The 20,491-nt window shown below is 51.1% G+C and overlaps 1 protein-coding gene across 2 annotated transcripts in view; it reads right to left on the minus strand.

The window, feature by feature from the left end:
* The window catches only part of TMEM181 (transmembrane protein 181), a 49,792-nt gene extending 32,733 nt beyond the window's left edge, over positions 1-17,059 (minus strand). The window contains exons 1-2 of one of the 2 annotated variants that reach the window (XM_068551709.1): positions 17,026-17,059; positions 6,310-6,413 (exon numbers count right to left, since the gene is read on the minus strand). In XM_068551709.1, the coding sequence (XP_068407810.1) occupies positions 6,310-6,403 (94 nt within the window). In that variant the 5' untranslated portion in view covers positions 6,404-6,413; positions 17,026-17,059. Of the gene's footprint in view, positions 1-6,309; positions 6,414-16,446; positions 16,596-17,025 lie in introns of those variants that run through there. The other variant, XM_068551708.1, reaches the window with a different exon arrangement.
* Positions 17,060-20,491: the final 3,432 nt, after the last annotated feature.

Consider the following 20,491-nt stretch of genomic DNA (forward strand, 5'->3'; position numbering starts at 1 on the left):
CGGGCCGATGTGCGGACGCCGCCCCCCAGTGGACAGCTGCAGAGCCACAGCCCCTCCCTGGACACCCCTGAAGGACAAGGTGATGGAAATCCCCCAGTGGGCAGAACCTGGAGCTCTGCACCTGGCTGTTCAGGTTGCTTGGAGGGAGAAATGGCCTGATGTGCAACTGTTTACCAGTTCTTGGGCTGTGGCCACTGGTTTGCTGGATGGTCAGATACTCAGAAGGAACGTGATTGGAAAACTGGTGACAAAGAAATCTGGGGAAGAGGTACGTGGCTCGACCTCTATGAATGGGCAAAAAAGTGAAGATGTTTGTGTCCCATGTGAATGCTCGCCAAAGGGTGATCTCAGCAAAGGGTGACCTCGCCAAAGGGTGACCTCGCCAAAGGGTGACCTCAGCAGAAGAGGATCTGAGTCATCACGTGGAGAGAATGAACCACTCTGTGGATCAGTATCCACCCCGTCATCGGCCAGTGGGCTCGTGAACAAAGGGGCCACGGCAGCAGGGATGGAGGAGACACGTGGGCTGGGCAATGTGGACGTCACTCATCAAGGCTGACTGGCTACGGCCATCGCTGAGGGCCCAACCTGCCAGCAGCAGAGATCAGCACTGAGCCCGACATCACACCCTTCCCCGCAGCCATCAGCCAGCGACCTGGCGGCAGGTTGATCACACTGGACCACTTCCATCGTGGAAGGGGCACTGTCCTGTCCTGACTGCAACAGACACTCTGGGTATGGATTTGGTGTCCAATTACAAGGAGCCAATTATCCCACAGCCGATATACACAGGTCCAGGAATCAAGGGGTGGAAATGGACATGGCACTACCATTACCCAGGCGACCCACTAGCAAAATTTTTGCTTGCTGTTCCCACAGCCTGATGCTCTAGAGATCTTAGTTCCATAGGGAGAAATGCTTCGACCTGGAGACACTGAACTGGAATTAACGCTGCCACCCGGCTACCGTGGGCTCCTCATGCCTCAGAATCGACAGGCAAAGCAGGGAGTTCCTGCGCGGGCCGGGGTGACTGACCCTGACCACCAAGGGGGAAGTGCACCCCTACTCCACACTGGAGGCAGGGAGGAGTACATCTAAGGAGATTGCTCAGGGCATCTCTCAGTATTACCAGGCCCTGGGATTAAGGTCAATGGAGAACTACAACAACCCAATTCAGGCAGGAATACTAATGGCCCAGACTCTTCAGGAGTGAAGGTTTGGGTCATCCCACCAGGTAAAGAACCACGACCAACTGAGGTGCTTGCTGAAGGCAAGTGAAATGTGGAACAGGTCATGGAATAAGGTAGTTATAAATAGCAGCTATGACCACCTGACTAGTTACAGACACAAGGACTTTTTAACTGTCATGAATATTTCCTCCTTACTTTGTCATGAGTATGTCTGCGTGCATAAATACATATACTAAGCAAATACCTTTTTTTTTTCCCTCTCTTATTCCCTTATCAAGTAACAGAAGCTGTATTATTGCCTTTATATCACAGTATTTAAGTTACAGGATACGAAGAAGAGTAAACATCACGCAAGGACCCTACCTGCTCTCCTGCGGAAGGGGTAGTGAGTTTTGGGTTATATGCAGGGTAGTTGTTATCATGTCAGAAGGAACAATGACCTTGTTATTGTCTTTATTTGGAGATCAGGTATGGTTTAAGGAGACGTGCATGGATGCCAAGTTGACAGGGGGTGGACTTGTGAGGTTTACGCGCCATGGTGTGCCCAGATATCTGGTTAAACATTATTCTAATTGTGCACTCAGGGTTTCTGGATGAGATGAACATTTGAATGGGTAGCTGAGTAAAGCGGGCTTCCCTCCCCAGTGTGGGTAGGCCTCAGTCAATTCACTGAAGGCCTGAATACAGCAAAAAGGCTGAGTGAGCGAGGAAGAATTTGCTCTCCTTCCCTGACTGTCTTCAAGCTGGGACATCAGTCTTCTCCTGCATTTGGATGGACTTGGGCTCAGACTGGAACTTACACCACTGGCAATCCTGAGTCTCCAGCTTGCTGAATGCAGATCTGGGGACTTCTCAGGGCCCATAATCACGTGAGCCAATTCCTTACAATAAAACTATGTACCTGAATCTATATAAACAGATCTGGTTCTGTTCCATATATACATATTGGTCTGTTTCTCTGGAGGACCTGCTAACGCTAGTGCTCTACAGAAGGAAATGGATATGGGAATCCTGACATGGTCTTTTTCATCTCAGCCTTGGTGCAACACTTTTCATTTCCGCAAGAGTGGAGAAGGTTTCATATAATCATGGATGTTGGTGCTTAAGGAAACAAGAGTGGGCTGAAGTGCTGTGAGACTGGAGACCCAGGAGAATACTAATGCCTCCTCTACCAATCTTAAGGGACAGTTGTGAAAATCAAGTAAGATAACCGAGGTGTCTCGTGCTGTGACTCATGTAATTGGGATTCCTTGGTGAATTCACGGGGAGAAAAAGAAGAGGCTGGACACAACTGCTGTGGTCACCATCCTCATCTTCATCAGCAGGAGGCAAATGGCACCTAAATAACCACCCTCTCCCCCAGCTTCCTCAGCCCATTCACTACCTAAGCTTCAGTTCAGGTCAAGAAACCAGCCTTTTGAGGCACAACTGCCCCTGGGACAGGTTAAGCCCAACTGTCATTCACACTTTAATGTTAAGTGCTGTAGTTAAATAAACTACCCTCACTGGAAAAGGTATTTAGGAGGGCAGGAGGAACAGCCTAAGCAGGCTCCTGATCTCCTACCCCTGGACTGAAGAGACCTGGGTTTCTGGAAACCTGACTTTGGTTCTCCGTTTCCCATCTGTGTGAAAGGGGGCTGGACTGGATGATTTCAGAGGCATTTTCGAAGCTCAGATGGTGATGGGCGGCTCTTCCCCTCAAACAGCACCTGCAGGCTCCCTCCTGCTCCGGGCATCGCCACAGCGGCCATCCCCGCCCGTGCTCACCGCTATCTCACCCCCTCCCCAGAATCTGCTGCACTGGAACCATTTATACAGCCCGGCTGCCCAGTCAGCCAGCACGTTCTGGATTCCCCAGCACCCAGGCAGGTCCTGGAACACAACTCTTTCAACACAGGGTACATGGTCAAGGCCGCCTGGCGCTGCCAAGCTGGGTGTAGGCCCTGGCTGCTGTGCAGGGCAGGACCAGGGTCAACCCTCAGTGTGCCACCCTCCATGATGGGGCCGTTAGGGGGTGAGAGCAAGTGGGTACAGCTGGGCCAGGCTGAATGTCACTGCACCAAGGTAACCATAAATGATAAGATGGTCAAAAACTGTTCCTCACCTCAGGGAACAGTCCCAAAGTCATTCTATGAAGACACCACCACCGTGATACCAAAACCGGAAAAAGACACCACCAAAAAAGAAAATTACAGGCCAATATCTTTGATGAATATAGATGCAAAAATTCTCAACAAAATATTAGCAAACCAAATCCAGCAACATATAAAAAAGATCATACACCATGACCAAGTGAGATTCATCCCAGGGTAACAAGGATGGTTCAACATACACAAATCAATGTGATACTCCACATCAACAAAAGACAAAAACCACATGATCATCTCAACAGATGCAGAAAAAGCATTTGATAAAATTCAACATCGATTCATGATAAAAACTCTTACCAAAGTGGGTAAAGAGGGAACCTATCTCAACATAATAAAAGCTATTTATGACAAACCCACAGCCAACATAATACTCAACAGTGAAAAGGTGAAAGACTTCTGGCTAAAATCTGGAGCAAGACAAGGATGCCCACTCTCACCACCTCTATTCAACAGAGTACTGGAAGTCCTAGCCACAGCAACTGGACAAGAAAAAGAAATAAAGCGTATCCAAATTGGAAGGGAAGAGGTAAAACTGTCATTATATGCAGATGACATAATGCTATTTATAGAAAACCCCAAAGATTCCACGCAAAAACTATTAGAACTGATAAACGAATTCAGCAAGGTAGCAGGATACAAGATTAACATACAGAAATTGGTTGCATTTATTTACACTAACAATAAAATATCAGAAAGGGAAAGTAAAAAAACAATCCCTTTTAAAATCACACCAAAAAAATAAAATACAGGATTTCCCTGGTGGCGCAGTGGTTAAGAATCCACCTGCCGATGCAGGGGACACGGGTTCGATCCCTGCTCCAGGAAGATCTCACATGCCGCAGAGCAACTAAGCCCATGCGCCACAACTACAGAGCCTGCACTCTAGAGCCCTCGAGCCACAACTACTGAGCCTGCGTGCCACAACTACTGAAGTCCGCATGCCTAGAGCCCATGCTCCGCAACAAGAGAAGCCACCCCAATGAGAAGCCCGCACACCACAACGAAGAGTAGCCCCCGCTCGCCACAACTAGAGAAAGCCCACGCACAGCAACGAAGACCCAATGCAGCCAAAAATAAAATAAAAATCAATTAATTAATTAATTAATTTAAAAAAAAAAACAACTCAGGAATAAACCTGACCAAGGAGGTAAAAGACTTGTACCCTGAGAGCTATAAACGTTGATAAAGGAAACTGAAGATGATTTAAAGAAATGGAAAAATATCCCATGTTCTTGGATTAGGAGAATTAATGTTGTTAACATGGCCATACTACTCAAAGCGATCTACTGATTTAATGCTATCCCTATCAAATTACCCATAACATTTTTTACAGAACTAGGACAAATAATCCTAAAATTTATATGGAACCATAAAAGACCCAGAATTGCCAAAGCAATCCTGAGGAAAAAGAACAAAGTTGGTGGCATAACCCTCCCAGACTTCAGACAATACTATAAAGCTACAGTAATCAAAATAGCATGGTATTGGCACAAAAACAGACATATGGATCAATGGGACAGAATAAAGAACCCAAAAATAAACCCATACACCTATGGTCAATTGATCTTTGACAAGGGAGGCAAGTACATACAATGGAGAAAAGACAGTCTATTAGCAAGTGGTGCTGGGAAAGTTGGACAGCTGCATGTAAATCAATAAAGTTAGAACACACCCTCAAACCATACACAAAAATAAACTCAAAATGCTTTGAAGACTTAAATATAAGACATGACACCATAAAACTCTTAGAAGAGAATATAGGCAAAACATTCTCTGACATAAATTGTAGCAATGTTTTCTTAGGTCAGTCTCCCAAGGCAACAGAAATAAAATCAAAAATAAACAAATGGAACCTAATTAAACTTATAAGCTTTTGCACAGCAAAGGAAACCATAAACAAAATGAAAAGACAACCTATGAACTAGGAGAAAATATTTGCAAATGATGTGATTGACAAGGTCTTAATTTCCAAAATATACAAACAGTTCATACAACTCAATAACAACAACAAAAAAAACCCAATCAATAAATGGGCACAAGACTTAAATAGACATTTCTCCAAAGAAGACATACAGATGGCCAATAGGCACATGAAAAGATGTTCAACATTGCTAATTATTAGAGAAATGAACATCAAAACTACAGTGACGTACCACTTCACACCACTCAGAATGGCCATCATTTAAAAAATCTACAAATAACAAATGTTGGAGAGGGTGTGGAGAAAAGGGAACCTACACTGTTGGTGGGAATGTAAATTGGTGCAGCCACTATGGAGAACAGTATGGAGGTTTCTCAAAAACTAAAAACAGAGTTGTCCTATGATCCAGCAATCCCACTCCTATGCTTATATCTGGACAAAACTATAATTCAAAAAGATATATGCACCCCTATGTTCATAGCAGCACTATTTACAATAGCCAGGACATGGAAACAACCTAAATGTCCAATGACAGATGAATGGATAAAGAAGATGTGGAACATACATACAATGGAATACTACTCAGCCATAAAAAAGAATGAAATAATGCCATTTGCAGCTACATGGATGGACCTAGAGATTATCATACTAAATGAAGTCAGAAAGAGAAAGACAACGACCATATGCTATCACTTATATGTGGAATCTAACATATAACACAAATGAACTTAACTTACAAAACAGAAACAGTCGCAGACATAGAGAACAGACTTGTGGTTGCCAAGGTGGAGAGGAGGTGTGAGAGGGTTGGATTGGGAGTTTGGGATTAGCAGATGCAAACTATTACATATAAAATGGATAAACAACAAAGTCCTACTGTACAGCACAGGGAACTATATTCAATATCCCGTAATAAACCATAATGGAGAAGAATATGAAAAAGAATATATATATGTATAACTGAATCAATTTGATGTACAGCGGAAACTAACACAACATTGTAAACCAACTACATTTCAATTAAAATAACAAACGGAAAACTGCTCACCTCTGATCCCGACGAAGACGGTCAGGCCGAAACAGACGAAGAAGACGACGAACACGAGGACGAAGTGGCGCTTGGAGAGCGTGTACAGCCTCATGGGCGCCAGCCTGCGGGGAGAAGCCGGGGTGAGGGGCGGCAGGGCGAGGGCCTCCCCCACCTGCGAGCCCTCGCCTCAGAGGAGGACCTATTCTCAAACCAGGTGACTCGGCTGACAAAAGCACCTAAATAACCTCAGTGACCACTGCTGGGGTGGGGGCCACTCTGGTATGTCCTGGGCCTGGCACTCCATGGGGAGGGCCCTGCCACCCCGTGCCGCAGGGGGCCAGGCAAACCCCACCCTCGTGGCAGGAGAAGGCGCTACAAAGCCCACTCGGGGCACGTTCGCCAGGCCACAGAGCGGGGCTGAACCCCTCCACACCCCCGTTTTCAGCAGCTAGAGCAGAGTCCAGGCGCAGGGAGGGCCCTAGCTCCTCACACGCAGAAGCCACAGTCAAGCCCGGACTGGGGGTTCCAGGCGCTCCGGAATCGTGTGTCCTAGCCGATCTTCCCGCCAGCCCCCAGCTTTGTGTTTCCTGCCCAGGGCTGCTCACAACCTAAGACCCCTCACTGGCCTCACCCGTCGTGGTGAAGCTCAGCCTGGCCTTCACCTGGGGTCTGCTTTTGACGCAACTCCGCAAGCTGCCGCGGTTTTCTGCGAGTGACACCGATATGAAAGCGATTCAGAGGGTCCGTCCTAACACCCTAGCATCAGCTCCCTCCTATTCATCCCCACTTCTTTCTTTGGTCAGAAGAAAATGGTGGTGGGGTAGGTCTCACTTCTCTTTTAGAACTCCCTACACCAGGAGCCGGGAAACAAAAGGCAAGTCTGTGAAGGACAGACATAAACGCTGGAGAGTGGCAGGTCCTCAACGCTGCCCCCAAAGGCAGCCCCAGACAGGCTGGAACGCAGGCGCAGGCCCAGCTCCAATTCCCCCGAGACCAAGGGGAGGCCGGCCCCCCACCCTGTAGCCCACCGAGGAGACCCAGAACCCCGAGAGATGAGAGCCAGGGGGGTTTCTGTCTTGCTTTGCTCCTGACGTCCTTTTCTGTGCCCAGCACTTCCTGGTCTGGGGAGCTGAGCGGGCAGGAGGAATTTCTCGTGCCTGCCTCTCGGGAAGGTGACAACAGCCCCCCACCGGGAGGGGGAGAATCGGGCTCTGAACCGGAAAGGGAGGGAAGGCCGTTTGCTCTTGGGGTATCAAGTTCACGGCCGTGTGCACACACACACCCTCTCCCTTACACGGCCAAGGCAGCCCTTCCCGAGCTGGAAACCAGCTGGGCGGCATCTCAGGGCAAAGGTGGCCCTGAGTCTCTCTGACGTGGCTTTGCTGACACTGAGTCAGCGCTCTCCTGCCAGGCCTGGGTGAGTGAACTTTCAGATCGGCACCCCCGTGCTTCACTGGGTGACGGGACCAGCGAAGAAATAAAGCAACCAGTGTCTTTCCCTCTGGGACTCAGGTCTGAAGGCTGGACCACCAATGACCCCGCTGTGCGTGGGGAGCGAGAGCTCGTGAATTAAGTGGCCTGATCCCAACTCAGATTTTGGACCCTGAAGATCCTAAGAGGCCCAAAAGCCTTACACTATTAGAGCCAGAAATCACATCAGGGAGGAAGTCCGGCTCCTTGGATTTGCACACGGGGAGCCCGAGGTCTAGAGACGGCAGGACTCTTGCCCTAGATGCCACAGCTCTGCCCTCGGCGGTCCCGGCGCTGCCGGAAGGAGGCTCTGGGAAGCAGGATGGAAGCGAGCGGACCCCCCACCCCCACCCCAGGAGGGCCTCTGTGGAAGCCGGGTGGAGTGCAGGGCTGGCACGAGGAAGGGCTCCTGTGTCGCTTCCCTGTCCCCTCCTCCCCCTCCCATGAGAGGCCTCAGCACACCCTGCAGAGGGAAGACTTCTCGTAGCTGCGCATCTCCACGTGGGGCAACAGCGCATGAAGCTAACCGGACGAGATGCCGGGGACGTGCAAACACGGTCAGGTGTGGACGGCACTGCCCCGATGCTGACCTGAGCGCTGACAAACGTGCCACGGGTTCTGCACACCGACACGAGGGAAGCCCCGTGAAGGGTGTGCAGAAACACTCGGTACTGTCTTTGCCACTCTTCTGTAAATCGACAGTTGTTTTAAAAAATTACACAAAGTCATTCATGGCCCCCCCCTCCCCCTGGGCTGCTCCCGGGGTGACCCTGGGGCTCTGAGGGGCACCAAGGGCTCCCCAGCAGAGGTGAAAGCACAGAACAGAGGGCTTGGAATCAGAGGAAAACAGAATAAGGAAAGTTATATCTAAAATTTGATTTTTAAAACATTATCAACAAAACGCATTATCAATGATTTACTATAAAAGCACAGCTACTCAGCAGGTGAGAAGGAACGCTGAAGAAAGAGGTTTCAGGAAGACGACAGCACAAGATCAAACGCCTGCAGCACACGAACCACCCAGGGTATTTTTCCAATTTTCTCCTCGGGAACTCAATAAAGATCTGTCGTTTCCCCTTCCTTAAAACTTCCACTTCAATCCAATTTATGAGATCCGTTCCTGCTTCGGCAATCAAGCCTCACCCAACTGGACAAAAAAAGACACGGAGGCGGCAAAACAAGCCCCCGCGTGAGCAGATGTCACCGCACAACCAGCCCCGCTGACCAGGGCTCGCTGGGGACATGGTGGGCCACGGGCCTCGTTTCCTCTGTCCCCGTCTCCCGAGCGGCAGGACACCTCCTCAGGCAGCCTCACGCCGGGGGGACGCTGCAGCCCCGGTGTCCCGGGCCGGGGGCCAGCGCCCAGATTGCAGGACCCAGCTGGCGACGCCGCCCTCTCCACCGGCCTGCTCACGACGCGTCACCGAGAGCTCTGAAGCGGTTCGCCGAGAACCCAGAGACGCCCGGCACCTCGGCCACCGCACCTGATTCCCGACAAATCACAGGCCCACACGGCTGACCACAGTCACAAAACTCCCGGGCGCCGCCGGGACGGCTGGAGAAGCCGAGGCGGCGAGGAGTCACGGAGACCAGCCCGGGCCGCCCCCGCGGGCTTCGCCCGGCGTCTCACGCTCGCCGCCTCCCGGCTTCCTGCCCCGACGCGGCACCCAGCGGCTCCTCTGCCTGCGGCCCATCCCACCTCCCTGCTGAACAGTCCAGCCAACCTACAGCAGCCCACAGCCGGGAGTGTCCCCGTGAGCAGACAGCCCTCACGCCCTGTGATCGGGCCACCAGCGGGAGGAGCGCCTCTGCTCAGAGGCCAGACTGCGATGCAGAAAACAGACGCGGGCGACCACCCAGGGGGCTCCAAGGCACCCTCATCTCCTCCTCTACAGTCGCCCATCCCCTTCTGGGAACTCTCCAGCCCAGAGTCAGGACCCCACACTGCGGACCCTCCAACACCCGTGGATCTCCTGCTTCCTCATTAATGGTCCTTCCGCCTCCAGGACCATCCCCAGCGTCCTGCCTGCCCCGACCCCACTCAAAACTCGTGGCTCCCAGGACACTTTCCCTTAGGAGTCCTACATCCCATCATGGTCAATAGGTTTAAGACTGAACCCGTTAAAAAACAAAATAACATAAACGAAAAACCTGCTTCCACTGCCCATTTCCGGCCTCTCCCCTTCCTCCATCCCCACATCCGGAAACCCTGGAGTCACCTCCCACGTCCGTCTCTCATTCATCCCACACAGCCAGCCCGGAAGAGGTGACGCCTCTCTTCTCTCCACCCCCAGCACACCAGTCCCGCAGTCCAGGCCCTCATCACCTCCCACTCAGCCCCTGCAGCAGCCTTCCACGTGTGCCTTCCTGTGCGGGTACTACGGCACTGTTAACGTGCTACCCTGACACAGAGAGCAACTCGACTGAGTTTAAATGCCTACCTGTGGCCTTCGAGGCCCCCAAATCCGCCCCTAAATTCCCACCGTCCTGCATGTACCCTGCGAGAATCACTACCTCCTGAGTCATCGCAGCTGCCTTCTCAGGTAGGGACTGCTAACAGCCCCATCTCACAGACGAGAAAGCTCGGGCTCAGCAAGGTAGGTGACCTGCCCTAGATCTCAAAGCAGAGGCTGCATTCAAACACAAGCGTCAGACTCCAAGACTTAGGGCTTAAATTCTATAAAGCTTCCCACCGTGGTCAAGCCTGAGTCCAGACTAGCCCATTCAGGTACTGCTCTCCTGATCTGAGATGCTCTCTCTTCTCCCTACCAAACTACCCAAATCAGACCCAGCATTCATGGCTCACCTCTGTGTCCCACCTTCTCCATGAAGCTTTCCCTCGCTTCTCCACCTCTCATGGCTGCCCAGGCCTTTAAACCACTACAACATGTGTGGCCTGCACTACATAGCTGAGCGCTTGAAAATAAAGCATCAATCTACCCACGTGGACACCAGACAGACACGTGGTGCGCATTCAGAAAACATCTATTCCACTCAACTTTTATTGGTTTTCTCCGAAGTGTTCATGTAGTTCCCTCAAACTGGTGGTGAGATGCTTGGGAACGGGGAAAGGGCTCCCCATCTCCCCATGCAACCTGGCCAGGTCAAGCACAGCTGCCGACGCAATCGTCTACCTAGATAACCACGGCAGGAAGACTTCCTACAAAATCCTGCCAGCTCATGATCAGCGTCTCTCTTTTTCTTCTCTTGATGGGTCCCATACATCAGTCTTCCTCTCCAGGTCCATGGATCTTTCCACACTCAGGCATCTAAAACACACACTCGAAAATTCTGGTCTCTTTGGAGCCCCCATGCCCTTGGAAGACCTTTCAAATGCAATGGAACAGACTGTCGCCTTGGCACCAGCTTGTACTCTTTAGGTTCCTTCTAAATTAATCTCAATTTTCATGGGTAATTTACAAAGTCACAGACACATTTCCTAGAGAAACTAAAAACACGTTTCTTGGAAAGCCAACGCCCAAAATTGCAGCTTTAATCCAAATCACTGTAAGCCCTGCCTTCCCCCCATGATGCATATTCATAACCACTTCCAAGAGACCGCTTCCAAGGAAGGTGAATCTTTGGAGCCATCAATTCCCATGAGAGAATGGCTGGAAAACTATTCTGTAGGGCTCTCCACAGGCGAGCACCATCTTCACCTTACTGGGGCTCCTTGGCATGATGCTGCTCTAGGCCTCTCTTCTCTACTCTCACTCCCCAGGTGATCTCATCCTGTTTCGGGCTTCAGAGACAATGCACATGCGAGCAATTCCACATTCGTATCTCAGCCCAGCTGGACTCTGGACTTACTTGACATCTCCACTTGGATATCTGGTAGGCATCTCAAGTGTGACGCATCAAAAACCAGACCCCTGACCTCCCACTGAAGTCACACCCTTGGTCAGATGCCCCTTCCTTCACCGGCCAGCGGGAAAGCCCGTGTCCCCATTAGGGCCATCGATCACTCCCGACAGGCCGCAGCCAACACTCCTTTTCCCACTGAGCACTTCTCCCTCCCACGCAGGTCTCACAGGAGTTAATAAAGCAGCACTAGAAAGAAACTGTAGGGGAGGCGAGCACTCGATGAGCCTCTTTATGGGCCTGGAGCAGAATGACCACGAAATGGACAGAACTCGGGTGAGCAGAGAAGGCGAGAAAACGCCTCGAGGTGCGTCTCTAAGTGATGCGGAGAGCAGGATAGGAGGAAACCAGCACCACAACCTCTGCCTTTGACGGAGCCCCAGGGACGACGAGCATGCAGCCGGGCAGGAGAAAACAGCACCAGGGGCTGCTGCAGGGATCTCAGAATCACGTTGTGTTTTTTTTTTTGAAAACCGAAGCAAGCACTGACAGATATTCAATCTGAAGACTTCTTTCCCAGAAAAATGCCATCATGGATCTTGTCCAATTTTGACGCATCTTTATGACACCACAGAATTACATATTTTGTCTCAGCTCATCAAGTCACGGTAGAGCAGGCAGGTAAGACTGAAACAGTTTTGGGATTACAAATTTTGCTGTTTGCTCACCTCATACCCATATTTCCCACTTTAGAATTAAAAAATTAGAGTCTGGGCAGTGGAAAGGGATTTTTGATCTCTCAGTATGTTCTCAAGTTTTAGTTAGGATTTTATTTTTCTCACAATCTGTATAAAAATCATTTGTCTCCCGGGGCCCAGAGCACTGGCCTGGTGCCCATCAGGCTGGGTTCAAATCCTGGCTCCCCCACTTCCCTGGGCAACCAGGTAACTTCTCAGGATGTCAGCATCCTCGTCTGCAAACCAGAGACAGGCAGAATGACACCCACAGGACCAGTGGGAGCACAGATGAAAAATGAAACACTTAGAACAGTGTAGTAAGCACAGAGGAAGAACTCAATCGTGTCAGTTATTAATAGTAATGGTGTGCTTTTCCCCTGTCCCCTTTTTTTTTTTAATCTCAGTTTTCATCCAACCGATATCCCTGATGACCCACTGTGTAAAATGTCCCCTCCTCTGGTTCAGAACCCAACCAGCTGCAGGAAAGGGCAGGAGGGGTCAGTGTTCCCTATGCACCTACTTGGTACCCAGCCAGGTGCTTCCCTGTGAGGCAGGTATCATCAGCCCATTTTATATATGGGAAAATAGAGGCTGGGGAAAGTATACACCCGCTTAGGTCCCGGTCAGCAGGAGACAGAGGTGGGATTTGAAACCACAAGGTCAGGGGTGGAAAGGAGGCCCACCACTCTCTCACTCTTTGGCCCCCTCACCAAACTTTCCTTTTTAAATAACCCACCATTTAATGGGGTTTGAGAGGGAGAAACTCTGAGAAGAACAGAATAGGAATTCTGAAATTTCAATCAACCCACTTGAATATATCACAGAAAAATTATCTTTAGTTATTCAAAACAGCCATTATACAAACATTCAAGGCCCAACGACCTCAAAAAGTATTTTAATGAACGATGGTCTAAGCTCCTCAAGGAACCACGAACTCATGTGTATCCCTGCCAGGCCGCAAGCCCAGTGACTCACAGCCAGGAGCGCGCTGGTCAGGTCATCGAATACCCTTCCCACGGCAAACAGAACAAAGAAGCCGGCCACATGCTGGGCAGCGCAGCCAGGTGGTTAAGAACTCGGGCTCTGGAGGCCGACTGCCTGGGCTGGAAGGCCCCTGCGCCACTGACCAGCAGGGTGACCTGGGGGGAACAACGTCACCTCCCGGGGCCTCTGGTTCCTGAACTGTAAAATTCAGGGAACTGAGGGACCCCACCGCCGAGGGCTGCTGTGACAATGAAGCGGGTTTATGACAAGGGAGCCTTGCTAACACTCAGTCAGGGCCAGCTGTTACTGAGGCAGGCGAGTATATCGACCTCAAGACTGTGGGCCCTGGAGCCCACTCCCGGGCTTCCATCTTCTGTGACTTACTAGCCATGACCTGGAGAAACGCACTTGACTTCTCTGCACCCCCGTTTTCTCATCTGTAACACTGGGATAAGAGAAACTTCTTCATGGGAAGGGTGGTTATGAGGCTTACGTAAAATGACGTACATGAAGTGCCGCCGCAGTACCTGGTACACAGTAAACGCTATGTCATCTTTCATTAGCTTTAGAGATTCTTCCGGCTCAGAAGAAAAATTATCCTAAGGGACGCAATCCTAAACAACTCTACGGCTGCAGGACCAGGATTCTGACCCAGGTCTGCTGTCTCCTCAAGCACCAGGACACTCAGAAGGCCTGGGCCACAGCAACCACAGCAGGACTCCACCGTGCTCATTTGTGCCACCCCTTCGCTGCTGCAGAAAAGAAGTCTAAACAACACATTTCTGCACTTAAATGCACCCAGGATGAAGGAGACATGTAAAACACACTCTTTAAAAACTGGCTGTAAATACCAAACAAGACACACACAAGAGGCAACCTGATTGAAGTTTGCAGAGATATGTTAGTTGAGAGCAAAGAAACAAATGAACCTGAGGAATCTCGGCCAAGCAGGGCCCACGCAGGAACAGCTCAAACAGGTGTTCTGTTAGTCACATTTAGCAACTGACTGAGACACGCCCTACCCCATCCTCCCCCCACTGAACTCTCAGCGTCTCTTGCTTCCCTGGCATCATCAGAAAAGGAATGGAGTTTGCAGGAAACTTAAGCATAAGGTTTTTAGAACTGGGAACTCTTTTTTTCTGACTGGTTTTGGTGGCAATCTCTCCTGCCCTCTTGAAAAGAACAGGCTGGGCTGCACCTGAACAGGGAGGTCAGTGCAACGGACCTGCGTGAATCCCCCAGCCCCTAAGCACGCTCCTGCAGGCCACTCTGTTCTCTTCCAATCTCCCCCAGCCCGTTCTTTCTCCTGGCTTCTCCTCCCGCTCCTGTCACTTCTCACCTTTGTCGCCACGGGACTCCGTGTCACATCTGCCAACAAGAGCACTTTGACCCTACCAGGCACTGAAGTCCCGTACACGCTTCAGATTTTCAGGCTTTTTTTTTTTGTTTTGGTAGGATGTTTATTGGCTGCCAAGGACTTTTTGTGATTTGCAGGTCCATGCTGTTCTGAGCACTGGACGATGGTCGCTGGCTGACCTCCAGATAAGCACAGCCCTGGCCCCTTGCTCAACAGGAGGGCACCTGCATGGCCTACCCTCCGCGGGGGGAGCAACTCGAAGACTCCACTCAAGTCCTTCATTCAAACTGTGGTTTTATAGCTCCTCCGTTAGTTACTGGCTCAGCCTGGTCTACTTGGCTGTCAAGTAACAGAGCACAGGACTCCCGCAGGAGACACGGACTGCCGTCAGCTACCACCCACACGGCTTCAAACTCTCTGCCTCTCCACGTCCTGGGGAGATCACGCCACCACACGCCACCCCGGCTGCCCTGCAGTGCGGGCCCAAGGAGACTCGGAATGCGAGGACCTCCTAAACATGCTACGTGTCACTCTGCCACAAGGTCACAATTTCACGCAGCATTCCCAGCGGTGCTATTCACATCTACCACAAATGAATGGCGCCGCCGGAGCTGGACAGAGGCAGTACTGCTAGCCTATCTCTGTCTAGGGTTTAATTAAAAGAAAGACCTCTGTAACACCCACCTGGGACTGACATTTTGTGCAAGTCAGCTTTCCTATGTTGTGTTAAAGTGATCAAGTCAGAAACTTCTACAGAAGCAGGAGGAAAAACCTTTCCTTCCACCACACGTGTTTGCATTCAGGCAACACGCCCAGATCTTGCGTCTCTATGTCCACAGTCAGAGAAATCAGCAGGGGTCTACTGCAAACCTCTAAAACCTCAAATGCACAGAGAAACTCACACAGTCCCGTCTTAAGGCCGCCTTCAGTTGTAGGAACCTGCCCGCCAAACCTCTGGTCACAGACGCTGCTACACGCTGTAGAGACTCCCGGCAACCCTTCTCACCACCTTTTGCAACTCAAGTGCTAAACTTCTTTTTAACTCTCTCTCCTTTTCCGGATGTCCCGAGGGGCACCCAGGTGACTCTGTTGCATCAAAAGCAAGCTTTAGGGATGGCGTCATTGGGGCCCTGGACGGGTTTTTCCTCATTAAAACCCCTGAACTTCACAGAAATAATAGGGCTGAAGTCAGCATATTGTAAAACTCATAAACCTCGGTATCCCCGAGATCTAAAGAGGCTGCAGCAGGCTCCCAACGTGGCAAAATCATCAAAAAGCCAACGGAGAGCGCCTCTCTCTACCTGGCGCTGGGCTCCATCACAAAAAGCAGTAGGGCGCCCAGGGCGCTTTTCATAAGAGGTGACGAACAGGGCCACTGCCCGGGGCAGGGTGTCAGCACCTTTCCAGCGGGGAGGTCGGGCGGGGGCTCCGGGGGGGACAAGCCACTCCTCAGCCATCTCCTTGGAGCTGCCCTGGGGAAGGACGGGGGTCACCCGGTTCTCCGGGAACGGGCAGGGCCAGTGCTGGCCTCGCAGGGCCTTCCTGAGATGCGCTCGGGCCAAGGCCCGCCCTGGATCCCTGACCCCGTCTCCGCTGCTAACTCCGGCCGGGCCGGCAGGCCCGTGGAGGGGCCCCTGAGCCGAGTCACCCCCACGAAGCCCCGGCTGCGCCCCGAGCTCCACGTGGGCGGGGGGCCCCGCGGCAGGGCTCCCGGGAGCGGGACGCGGGAGCCCCAAGTCCGGGCCCGGGCCCCCCGGGGGACCCCCGCCCCGCACCCCCTCACGCGCCGCCCGGGCCTGCACTCACGGTTCCATCGCGGGGCCCCGGCCCTCTGCGCCGGGCGGGCTCGGGGCACAGCAGCCGCAGCAGCCGCGGCAGCCGCAGCCGGAGCCGGAGCCGGAGCCGGAGCGACGGCGGGCCGGGAGCAGCCGGCTCCCCGCAACTCGTCAGAGCCCGAGGCTCGGCCGCGGTCACGTGCGCGGAAGCGGCTCGCGCGGCGGGGGGAGGGGCCGGAGGAGGGGGCGCCGGCCGGGCTGGCGGGGCTTCGAGGCCGCGGGCAGGGGCCCAGCGGCGCGGCCACCTCCCCTGCGCCCCGGGAGCCCCGAGGCCGCCCTGGGACCGGGGTGGGGAGGGCGGGGGTCAGACTAGGGTTCACAAGAGAATGAATGAAGGGCCTCTCACTCCTTGTCCCTAGCCGAGGGGACAGCACGTTAATTCAATCACCCTCCTGCATCAGGGCATGAGAAAGGCCGTGGGAGTCCACGAATGCCCTGCCGTTGTCTGAAAGACCCCTTGGTGTCTGCATTTTTCTGGGGGAAGGATCTATAAGTTTTCATATTCCCAAAGAGGTTTGTGACCCCAAAGATGTTAAAAGCCAGGGCAAACCTCTGACACCCCCAAGTGATGACGACAAGAGAGCCTTCCCAGCTCTTTCCGGTAGCTTCTCCCGCAAACCTTTTCTGAATTACAGCTAGCTACCATAGCGTGCAGATTTTCCGTCCGCTGTGCAAGCGCTGTCCCTCAGGAAGGATGTGGGGTGGAGGCAGGGCAAAGCAACAGCCAGAATCCTAGGAATGGCAAAAGACTATTTCTCGAGTTTTTTTCACACACTCTGGAGTGGGGAGGAGAGGGTGCTTCCTGACAAGACCAGGGAACACAAACACCAGTAGCTCTGGGGACAGGGGGCAGCAGTGTCTAAAGGGGCAGCTGCCACTCAGCGCTTTGAGAGCGCCTGACTTCAAATATGACTTCTCGTGTGATATCCTTCCGATTCTAAAATGTTCGAAACTAATTCAAAAAAGATTTTAAACTCTGAGGATGAAAGCAAACACGTTTGCCGGCGGCATTTGCCCAGAGGCAGCCGGTTTTTACCACCCAACTGAAGCAGGATTATCTGATATAGAAATGCCTGCTCTGAGGACTGTGCCAGCCACCTCACCTCCCTGAGACATCCCCGCAGATCCCTTGCTGTTTTCCGATGACTCCAGGTTTTAAAAGAGGTGACATCTTTGAGGCCCAAACTGCCTCCTGGTAACTTCTCCAGGAAGTTGGTCCTCCCTTGAGCTGCAGCCCAGCATCACTTCAATCACTCTTATCCTCAGTTATTTGTTCTTCCAACATTAATTGAGCTCTCAGTGTGGGCCGGGCACGCCTCTCAGCTCTAGAAACACAAGGTGAATACATGGGCAAGTCCCTCTCCTCCTGGGACTAACCTTCTAATGGAGGACACAGCCAGCGAACGAAGAATAACCAAATAATTCCAGTCATCACTGCGATGGGAAAGGAAACGGATGGGTGCTGTGAGGTGTCTGTGACCAAGGCAGGGGACCCATGTATTCTGGGGCTCGGAGGAAGCTGGTCTGATCATCAGCCATCCCTCACAGGACACTCCTCCACGTCCACCTCCAGGTTCCCCTCCTCTGAGCATGCTGCTGTTTGGCAAGCTCCCTCGCTAAGCTCAGAAGGGAACGTGTATCAGGTGAGGCCTGTATCAGCCTGAGAGTGAGTTCGTCCTTTGGCAGCTTCAACCCATTGGGCCCATTATTCCATTTTCAGGTCATCCCCTCAGCTGTCCACTCAGGTTCATGCTCTCCAGTGAGGATAACAGGCAATTGCTGAGCACCTGCAAAGCCTAAGGCCAGAGCCAGTGAATTCTCTTAACAACTTGATGAGTTATCAGTGGTCACTGTCCTCATTTATAGCTAGGAAACTGAGGCCTAAAGACGTTACCTGATTCTCTCAGGAACTACTGATAAGAACCCAGCATGACCTGACCCCAATGTGGGACCTCCAATGTTGGTGTATCATGCACTGATGAATGTGAGAGGGATACAGTGACCAGCTGAGGTCGGATGCAAATGGGCCGCCAGCTGTAGTCTCTCTAACCACAGAGATACTCAGATGCTAATAGACCACCATCTGTAGTCTCAAACCACAGAGACACTCAGCCCACATTTATCAACTTTGTTCTTATTTTAAAACCTTCTAAAATCCAGTTATGCTATGTCCACAGTATTCCCCAGTAATTTCATTTAATTAGGAAATTTGACCCATGGGTAAATGAGGGTATATGTATTTGAAACCCTGCCTTGCTTCAAAAAGGATCAAGATGTTAGAAATAAGATTGGCCTGACACCACTTATTCTTAGAAAAACACTGCTCATATCTAATGTTCACTTCATTTTCTAAGGGTCAACAAACCATCCTTTTAAATAATTTCCTTCTAGAACAGGACCAAAGTCAAGCCCACCAGTCTGAAGCTTGCTGACTCCCACTCACAGCTGTTTTTCAGAGTTGACCGCAACAACTCAAGAGGCCCATCTGCAAATGCCGTGATACCCTAGGAAATCAGCTGTCTGTTCCAAGAGACGTGAACTCACTTCCCAATTCAGCAACTGACATTCATCTAGCATTTTGTAGATACACTCTCGTGATTTCCTTGCCTATCTTATTAATAATAATCAGTAATGGCTAACACTGAGGACTCATGCTCCAGCTGAGCACTGAGTTAAGAAACAGAAACAACTTATTCCAGTTCCCCCAGCCTACTGTCTTACCTGGGGCTGCCACAGCAAAATGCAGAGCGAGAGGCTTACGCAATAGAAGTCCATTTCCTCACAGTTCTAGAGGCTAAAAGTCCAAGATGCAGGTTCTGGCCAATTTAGTTTCTGGTGAGGGCTCTCTTCCTGGCTTGCAGACAGCCACCCTCCTGCTGTGTCCTCACCTGGCCTTGCCCTGGTGTGTGCTGGAGGGAAGAGAAAGAGCACGAGCTCTCTCCTGTCTCTTCTCACAAGGACATAACCCTGTCAGATCAGGGCCCACACTTACAATCTCACTGAACAGTAATTACTTCCTTGCTCCTAATACAGCCACGCTGGGGGTTACAACTTCAACATATGAACTTTGAGGGGATACAAACATTTGTTCCATAACCCTCCTAAGTGGAAGATTTCTTGAAAAGAAAAACTGACGTACATAGTACACTGAATATGGAAGAATTCAGTGTCAACAACTCTAATTGCCTACTCTTTCTTCCAAGGCAGGAAAATCTCAGTCTTGACTTTCCCTTAAGCATGGTGACAGTTGATGACGGTTCATGTTAGCAACACCTCTTGGCCTGTGGTTTTGACAGCTCCTGGACAGTCATGTGCTGCTGACTCATCTTCCCTGCAATAAGCAGAGGTACTTCCATGAGCGGCTCAGTTCTCTCCCCATGGTGCCTTCCCAGGACCGCCCCACCCCCATCATTTGAAGGAGGGCTCGCGCCTTCCCAGCCCACTTGTTGCATCACACGTGGGAACTTACTTCTCATTGTCTTATCTGCTCCTAAGAACTGATCATTAGAAGCAAGGGTCCACAGAAATCCCCCTACTGGGTGTATACCCAGAGAAAACCATAATTCAAAAAGACACATGCACCCCAATTTTCACTGCAGCACTATTTACAATAGCCAGGTCATGGAAGCAACCTAAATGCCCATCGACAGACAAATAGATAAAGAAGATGTGGTACATATATACAATGGAATATTACTCAGCCATAAAAAGGAACGAAACTGGGTCATTTGTAGAGCCGTGGATGAATCTAGAGACTGTCATTCCGAGTGAAGTAAGTCAGAAAGAGAAAAACAAATATTGTATATTAACACATATATGTGGAACCTAGAAAAATGGTACAGATGAACCGGTTTGCAGGGCAGAAATTGAGACACAGATGTGGAGAACAAACGTATGGACACCAAGGGGGGAGAGTGGCGGGGCTGTGGTGGGGTGGTGGTGGGATGAACTGGGAGATTGGGATTGACATATATACACTAATATGTATAAAATGGATAACTAATGAGAACCTGCTG

This window comes from Eschrichtius robustus, chromosome 9 (assembly GCF_028021215.1).
Source record: "Eschrichtius robustus isolate mEscRob2 chromosome 9, mEscRob2.pri, whole genome shotgun sequence".
Classification (NCBI taxonomy): Eukaryota; Metazoa; Chordata; class Mammalia; order Artiodactyla; family Eschrichtiidae; genus Eschrichtius; species Eschrichtius robustus.